The 9614-nt window shown below is 37.8% G+C and overlaps 1 protein-coding gene across 1 annotated transcript; it reads right to left on the minus strand.

The window, feature by feature from the left end:
- Positions 1-3253: 3253 nt before the first annotated feature.
- LOC104428134 (ankyrin repeat-containing protein BDA1) lies at positions 3254-5965 on the minus strand. The gene is made up of 3 exons (XM_039310787.1): positions 5363-5965; positions 3475-3677; positions 3254-3386 (listed from the first exon to the last, which is right to left on the minus strand). The coding sequence occupies exons 1-3, from the start codon at positions 5963-5965 to the stop codon at positions 3254-3256; spliced, it is 939 nt and encodes a 312-aa protein (XP_039166721.1).
- Between the last annotated feature and the right edge of the window lie 3649 nt (positions 5966-9614).

Genomic DNA, 9614 nt, shown 5'->3' on the forward strand with positions numbered 1-9614 from the left:
AAAATACAACATAATAAAATTTGGTGCAAAATGGTGGAGATTTAAGGGGTCAAACTCTCATCCTACGGAGACACTAGATCTGGAACTGTTTTGCTGACCTTGTGGTAGATTTGTGGTTGCATGTTGATTTTTATCAAGAATCTCTCTTCAACTTCTTCATGAAAATTGTAGAGAACATCTTAAAGACTAACATACTAAAATTTGAAGTAAAATTAACAAGTATAGCCTAGTGAATCGACTTACTCTTGAAGCCGGTAAATCTGGAGACGCGGTACTGGACACCCGAGACTTCATGGACCCATATGGTGACTGTTATTTGGAAATTTGACTTAGATTCCTTCATGAAAGTTGTAGGGGACCTCTTTAAGTAAAACATATCCAAATTTCAGAGGAAAATAAGAAGAATAAGTAGGTAAAAACTCGGTATTTCGGAAATGACTACACTGGACGTTTCGGTATGAGAACCAGAAGCTTCGGACGACTATAGGAAATTATCTAAAACGAATATTGCCTAGAAGTCTTCATGAAAAATATACTTTAGTGTCTTAAATATAACCTGGTAAAATTTCATAATTTTCAGAGGTCATTCGGGTATTTTAATCGAATTATTTCAAAAACTGCACATTCTGTTTTTATCCAAAATTGCATGCTGTGATTGTGTGAATGATATCTTTTGTGTGGAACTTTATTGGCCATGTTTTTTTTTCATGAAATCATTATCTTATTGTCTTATTTATCACATGCCTTAATTTCATGATTTTTGGGAATCATATAGATATTTACTTTAAATATTTTCAAAAATGGTACAGGCTGGAATTTAAATAAATTAAAAAAAAGAGGCATGATAAATGGACTATCCTAAATTGTATGAATTCCATAAATTTTATTTTTATAAATGATTGCATCTTGCTGCATGTATGATGATGACTGATGATGCATGTATAAATCAAAGGATGAAAGTGATTTTATTTGCCATTACATCATATGCCATGCTAAGTTGAGACCTAAATTGGTAAACATGAATAATGATAAATGAGGAAATTGTTTGTGGCGGATGATAATGCCCTGGGAGTATCAGGATGCCCGGGATGGGGGGTGTCGGATGCCTGGAATGTATATACATGGTTGGATGGCCTCGGGAGTTTCGAGATGCCCGGAATGGTTGGGTGCCAGAAGCCTCGGAGGTCTTTGCCCGAGGGGATGCCTCGTGATGCCAGTTGGGATGCGAGATGCCCGGAATGTGGAGGTGCCGGATGCCCGGTGGCCTTAAATGGTTGGATGCCGGAGGTTTTCCTCGCCATGCCAGGATGGGGTGCGAGTTAAAGTATGGGATGAAATTGATGATCCCGAGGAAGAGTGATGTGGTGATCTAATTGAAAATTAAAAGTGGAAATTGAAATATACATATATGATATGATATGATGATGATCACCTATGACATGATGATATGCATATATAACATGATATGATGATGATCACCTATGGCATGATGACATGTATATAAGATATGATGATGATATGCATATATGACATGATATGATGATGATCACCTATGGCATGATAATATGCATATACGACATGATATGATGATGATCACCTATGGCATGTTGACATGTATATAAGATATGGTGATGATATGCATATATGATATGATATGATGATGATCACCTATGGCATGTTGACATGTATATAAGATATGGTGATGATATGCATATATGATATGATATGATGATGATCACCTATGGCATGATGATATGTATGTGTTATGATTGTGATAAAGATGTATGATGATATATGCATGGCTTCGAGGTAAGTATGCTTGGATGCATGAGTGACATGTATGATGTTATGATTGTATTGTATGATGCATTGAGTGGTTATTGGATTCCTTTACCTGCTGAGTGGTTATACTCATCCCTTCGAGGACCAATATTTCAGATTAGCAGGATGCCGCTCCCTACTGTCATGCGGGGCGTATTTTACGGCCTTCCTTCAGATGTAGAGGTCGAGTGTGTGGAGATCGACTGTCCCACCATTCCTGGACTGACTTTTATTCGAGTGCGCGCCTTAGTGATGTACGACGTGGGCCTGACTGGGGGCCCTGTCATTTAGGGGTTTATATCCGTCCACGTTCGTCAAGACGGAGCGATGCGTGGGATGTTGCCGCCACCACCGCCTGATGCACTGGGATGGGTGTGAGGGCCCGTGCGTGTCAAGTAGGAGCTGAAACTTTTTGGGATGGTTAGCCGACACTAGTGATGGGGGATCTTGCACGTTAGTCGTAATGGGTCGAGTGTTTCTTTTTGGGTTATGGCCGAGTGTGGCTTCATGTCCTAACCTTTCTTTTGATGTACCGACCCAAGGAAACCCATCTTGAAAGTATGTAAATAAAGTGTCGTGGCTTTGTCTTTTCTCATGATGATTAGTGGTGTGCAATTGTATCATGGTTGTTGGAGGGAGAGATGGCGATGTTATATTTTGCTTCCGCTAATGAGTCGCGCTGGAACCGTTTCTTAAAATAAAAAAAAAGTCTATGAACTTCGATGCTTCTTCTAAGAGATGTAGTTAGTGTTTCATTAAGTGTAACGTCAGGTGCCTGTGGCGACCCTAGGTGGTTCGGGGTGTCACAGCGCCCTTACGTGTAGCGTTAGGTAAACGCCCCTTAGGTAATGATACATGTGAGAATTAGGGTTAGAGGAGAGACTTGAGCACTATTTTAGAGTTTCTAGCCAGTTCCGCTCATTACGGGCCAGGCTTAACTCAGCCCACACTAGCCAGCCCATATTAGACTAATTAAGAAATCTTCTATCTCACCTTAGACCAAATCTCATAAAATGGTAAACGTTAAATGGTAAATTACAATATCAATTAATGTAGTCCACAATTAGGAAAACTCTTACAAATAATACTTGCGAAGTACTTTCAATCCTTCGATCCTAGAAAGTTGCGACGCGCCTCCCTCGGGCATCGATTCGCGGTCGAGCTACTATGTTCTTCATCCTCATGCCCATGGGGAGACAAAACCCGGCGATCATAAAGAACACGCAAAGCGCAAATAGGGGATATCCTGCCGCCTCATTGTTTTTGGGAATTTGGATCAAAGAAGACATGCAAAAAGCACCGCAGAGAAAGGGTAGAGCGGCGAAAAACAAAGGATTGGCCTCTACCGCAAAAGTGGTGAGCCAGATTGTAAGAATGGAGATAAAAAAGGCCAAGCTATTGCAGGTCTCGTATAAAAATAGTTTCGAACCGCTCAGGATAATTTCTCCGGCTTGATGTGGTTTTTCAAGAGCAATGCCGCTGGAATTGGCTGCAACGGCAGTGGAATTGGCTGGGGGATTTGAAGAGGAATCCTGCCAATATCCTCCCGGAGGAGAGAGAGCAGCCTGGTAAGTGGCAGCCGCAATCAAGGTTGACACTACAAGGATTGCATCGCGGGCGGATTCATCTGGGACTCTGTAAAAAATTGCACACTTCTCGGAGACACTTAGTTCCCTGCTAAAAAACTCTGACAAAGAGAGGTTAGGAGTAATGAGTCTTTTTGGACGTCCTGCACTACGAAACCTCTTCGCAATATCCGGACCGCCACTAGGATTCAGTTCGAAGATTTCCAAAGCCGTAACACCCTGGAAGTTATTTTCATTTACATCCATGTAACCAAGCAATAGGTCGATGATCTGGAAGAAATGCAAAGGTTACAAAATGAAATATGCATCCCTTCAATTTTGTTCACAACTTTGTCACAAGCCTTACTATTGTGCACAAAATGAGCTCACGCCATATAAATTTGAATGATGATAGTGATGTCACAATTGATGTAGAAGGGGAAAATTTTAATAATTTTTATCTATCAAATGCAATCATTGCAAAATGTAATGAAGTCCAATTTTTTTTCAAAAATTATTATTTAGTCCTTCCACCAGAAATTATTTACCTAATAGGGTGAATCCACAGAAATAATGCATGCAGTAACTATGGCTTCTCATAAATGTTTAGGACTAAACCACGGCAATTGAAATGTTTAGAATTAAATTAAATATTGTATATAGTTTTTTTTTCCTTATGAAGAGAAAGACTATCTTAGACAAGCACATTTATATCGTTTATGCATAAGATTCAATTGATCAATGAGTAATTGTTCTATCCACAAAGTGATGATTTTTTGGTTGTGTTAATAAGTGACAAACTTGTCAAAGAAGATAGTTTGACCAGAACACTCAACAGCTTGAAGAATCAACAACTTGTTAATGAAATCGAAGACACATGATGTAAAAGCTATTGACAAGAGTCTTTGCCACAACTTGGAAGTTGATTGACAAAGTCATTGACAATAGGTAATCGATACAAAAAACATAACTATTGGGTGGTTATGTTACCGTCACTATTTGAAGATAAAATTGGAAAGTAAGCGCCAATATTGATAATCTTAAATGCTGACAATAGACATAAAAAATTGTTTCTTGATAATTAAAAATACATCATTAAATTTGATTTATTTCTTACTAAACATGGAATTGTTGTTACTATTGGTAGGTTTAACAATATAATTGGGAAGATTTTGGTTACTATAAATTATATTGATTACTAGATTAAGTGAATGTTTTGGTTGAATCGTGTCTTTTAAGTCAAATACTAATATAAGTTTAATCTCGTTCATTGCTAAATTTTTAATTCCGAGCACTTAAATTAATTTTCAAACATGCCAATATGTATATATTAAATTAAACGAGAACAATTAAATACAATTACATACTCATATAATCTTTTTTTTTTTTGATATCCAGAATCCGGCCTGGCACACCTTACGGGTGTTCACGGCCGCCGCAGCCCGATAGGCCCAATGGAGACCATCGACTACACCTGGAGGGAGGCTAGCATAGGATTCCACTACCATGACCCCTCACTTAAGACGTGTTAGCAACACAAAGATTCGAACTCATTTCCTCAGTGCTAAGGTAGTAGAGCCCAACCAGCTGCGCTATCCATCGGTGGGTTATCACTATCTTAATTTGAACATTTCATTTTTTATTATAAAAACACTACTTGTTGACCTAATTTTTACAACCCATCTGAATGGCATAAAAAGTCTATTATAAAAAAAATGAAATGCTCAAATTAAGATAGTGGAATTAGAAGATTGGAGGTAAGGACCAAGGAGTAATAAATAACCATGCCTCTTGATTCCTTCACTTCTCTACGACAAAAGAAACTAAACAAGGGGGTCCCTTTCAAATCTCCTCATTCTGAATGTTTTAAAAAAACATGAACTTATTACGTTTCTATTTGTTCCTGGATAAGATTGTGTCGAATTAAAAGATTGAACAATAAAATAATGAATAACCACGGACTCAACAAACCATACCTCTGGCTGCTTTTCCAATGCAGCAATATGTAAAGCAGTGTCACCATCTTGATCTTTCCAATATAAGATTTCTGTTAATTTGATTCTCTTAAGCCATCCAAATAAAACCTTGAATGCTTTCGTGTTGCTCGTCCTAATAGTAATGTGAACTGCAGTCTCACATTTATTCGTCAAGTCTTTGATAGACGACTTACAAGCAAATAGGAATTCTGCCAGGAGTTCCAGGAGTTCCGAGTTCTCTTGCTCACTGTCTCCTATTTCCCCAGCTACAAAATGCAAAGGGGTGAACCCACCTCGTCCTCGGACTCGAATCAACTCAAGGTCAAGGGTCATCAGTGCCCTCACAAGTTGATAATGCTTATTTTGCAAAGCCAAGTGCATGGGACTATAACCCCTGCGATTCAACTTTCGAGCGTACAATGGCTTCAAGGTGGCTATCTCCATTGCCACTTTAGTTTTCCCCTTACCAGCGGCAACGTGTAGTGGAGTATTTGGGAAGGGCCCGTCACATCCATGATTTAAGAGATTTTCATCCCCCTCAATTATGCTATACAGCTCATCAAGATCATCATGGTCGATTGCTTGCTGAAGCCGAGGGTCCATTGTTTTGACGAGGGAAATGTAGGAGAAAGGGGGCTTTGCTTGTTGATAATGGATGGAAGTAGGAGGAGTGAACTTGCAAACATCATATATATAGAGCCATAGTCAACCAAAACATAATTAGGTGAGTCATTATTTATTATTTATCTCGTAGAAACAATCCAAATGGTGAGGTCATCTATCTCTTTAGAGAACTTGCATGCGAAGTTTCGCAATGCCGAGAGTTGAGTCGTCAAAGATAATTTAAATTAATCTACCAAGTGTAATTAATCCTTAACCAATAATTTGTGTTCTGTTTTTTTTTTTTTGGGTTAATATTGGTTAGTGTAATATCGAGATGGCCTCAACAATTTCGAGAAATCATAACTACACCCATTCAGTTCACAAAGATGATATTTATTTAAAATTATGTGAAGCATAGGAATTTCATTGCTCAAATTTCACTAACAGCAAACTCAATAATTTGATTAGAGCCTTTTTTTCTTTTTTCCTTTTTTGAATTTGAAGTCATTCAGTGGCCAAAATAAACATTTGACTCTGCAATTGACTAAATGCCCAATCTTAGGCCTTTTGTTTACACTTATCTCTTTTACCATTGAGAAGATTAAATCAATATTTATAAATTGGTGAGTTATTATTGAGTTCAAATGGGAATTGAATTTTCCGTAATGATAAATTCGACGGATGCTAGTAAGAGTGGGCAATTGGGCCAATTCGAGCTGGTTTATCAGTTCCAAGACAGTTTGCACAGAAATTTGTTCACTTTTCAGATAAAAGGATTGGGAAGCGGTCTTGACCGAATTCGGTTTCTACTTCTATACCCCGAACCGATTGTTTTAACAGAAAAACCAGCTTTGCAAGAGAAACTTCTAGGGTTCACCGTTGATCCCAAGTTAATTTTTTTACTCTTCTATCAGATGCCTTGCCCCTCTCTCTCTTCCCCTCTGTTTCTCACTCTCCTTCAGCTGCTCGATCTCGACTTGGTTCGCGATTCGCCACTCTCATCTCCGCTCCGAGATACCCTCTATGTTGGTTTCTTTTGTCGATTTCTTCGTGGAATGGCATTTGAGCTAATTTTCCTCCGCCATCTACGCGATAATCCCCTTACTCTGCGTGAGGGGCACTAGGGTGGTGGGGTAAGATGATCATTAAAGCTGTAAGAACTCTTGCCGCTTACCCACTGACTTTTCGAGAGAACGACTTTTGAGGAGTGAAAATAAAAGAAGCTTTTCGTACCTCTCAGTGCTCTCTCTTCTCCTCCGCTTTTCTATTTTTTTGCTTTTAAATGTGAGGTGGGTCACGAGTAGGGGTGAGCAAATTGGAGTTCCGTGTCTTTTTACTGAGTAGTTAGAATGTGAGCCTGTGTGATAGAGTTGGTAGAGGTTCTTGTCTACTTTGGAGGGGATTTTCCTTTCCTTGTGTGAAATTCAGGTCTATGACCTATCTATAGCGGAAACAATGTGGCCTATAAGAAATTTGGGAGTGTTTTGACAACAACTGTGAGTTGGTTGTTCTTTGGCCGTTACTGTCAATAGTGTTCTTTTTTTGGGCCAAAACAAACTTCACCAAGATTTCTGTTTGCATTCAGGATCAAGTGAAATCTCTAAAGCAGGGGAAGTGTCGTTCTTTAGTTTTTTTAGCTATCAATATCTGAACAGTTTGGGATCTTGAATGCTTTCACCTCTAGTTTAGATGTTGTGATATGATGTCTGAGGAACTTGTTCTTGAACTTCTATCAATGCGTCTAATCACTTCTTAAGAACCTTTCAACCTATGGGCTTTGGATCTATTTCGTTCAAGGTCATTGCATGATCCAATAATTGAGGCGAATGGAATTATATACTTCTCTGGATATCATGACGTCTTGGGATTCATGGATTAATTGATAGCTGTGAAGAACAATCAGCAACGACATTCTAAGCCTTACTGGGCACATGGAATCAGCTTGCTAGAGGGAATACTTGGATCTCTTATGAAGGATGAAACATAGCTATGTGCGTATACTAGATGGAAGTCGGATTTTGCTAGTTGATGATGGATGGAAGCAGGAGGAGCGAATTTGCAGCATTATAAATAGCGTCATAGTCATCCAATTTAATTCGGTGAGTCATTGTTTATGATTTATAACGTAGGAACAATTTAATTGGTTTGGGGATCTTTCATTGGCGGGGAACTTATATGCGAAGGTTCACAATGTGAGAGCTAAGTAAACAAGATAATTTAAATTAATTGAAAAAGTCTAATTAATCCTAATTAATCCTAAACCCAGTAATCTATGGTCTTTTTTCTTTTAAGTCGTCTGGTGTCATTTCTCCACAACTACATGAAGCTATGGAGAGTTAGGAAGTACCAACATTTTCTAAGAACCTTCGTATTGTGTTGGACATCCCAATACGTATGCGACACTCTCCAACACTACTTTGTTAATTGACAACTAGTCAACGCTTCGGACACTCTTTGACACTCGAGTTTGGAATTCTTATATGTGAGTTCGGAATTTTAATACGTGATTTCAATACGGACGGGGTCAATTTTAAAATTTTAGATAAATGATGGGTTAAAATATAAATATGTAAAAAAATTATATATGGAGAAAGAAGAAAACCTAATACTCTCTTCTCTTCCGACTCTTATTTCTTGTGACACAGAATTTACTCCCTAAAATTGTCTTTTTCTCTTCTTTTCCAACACGCCTTGACATGCGAATCCGAATGTAGATTATTATTATTATTATTATTATTTTTGCTTCAGGTTTTATGAATTGTTAGAATTGAGTTAAATTTGTCAAATTGAAATAATGAATGATATTAACAAATAGTGGATTAATGTTTTTAGTGTAAATTCATTATAAACTCTTTATTATTTATTTATTTATTTGTTAATTTTAATCAAATTAATTTGATTGAAATAAAAAAATATACGTGTCCCAATGTGTCAAAATTTTTTATTTCTTTAGAAACAATATATTCTCATGTCGTGTCATGTCATATATCGATATTGATACTCTTTAGGTGGAGAGTAGCAGTTAATGCTGTCCTTGATAAATTATTTCTACACCCATGAACACGCTTGTCATTTGGGTAATCCGTGGAAAAATAAAGCATAAGATTTCAATGCTCGAATTCCACTAACGGTGAACTCGATAATCTGATTAAAGCTTTTCATTTTTTTAAATTTAAGTCATCAAGTGGCCAAAATAAGACTTTGACTCTTTAATTGACTAAACACCCAAATTTAAGCCCTTTCCTATGCTTATCTCTATTACCGTCGAGACGAATAAAATCAATATCTATAAATTGGAGAGTCACTAGTTGGTTCTTCATAACTTGTTTCTCCCTAATGCAATTGACGATTTTCCATAATCATAAATCAGACAGATGTTATTAAACACCCAAATTTCTCTAATCGGGTCAATTCGATTCAAGAACCAACTCAAACCGGCCTCATCGGTTGCAAGCTGATTCAGATGGTAATAGGTTCGAATTCCGGATTATAATATTGGGAACCGGTCTTGATCAATTCCGCCGTCAATTCTATACCCTGAACCATTGATCTGGCCCAAAAACCGACCTTGCAAGTCAAACGTTCTAGGGTTTCAACTGGTCCACCGCTTATTCCCAACTATCCCAAGTTAATCTTTCTGTTCTTTTTT

Source organism: Eucalyptus grandis, chromosome 4, assembly GCF_016545825.1.
Source record: "Eucalyptus grandis isolate ANBG69807.140 chromosome 4, ASM1654582v1, whole genome shotgun sequence".
Taxonomy (NCBI): Eukaryota; Viridiplantae; Streptophyta; class Magnoliopsida; order Myrtales; family Myrtaceae; genus Eucalyptus; species Eucalyptus grandis.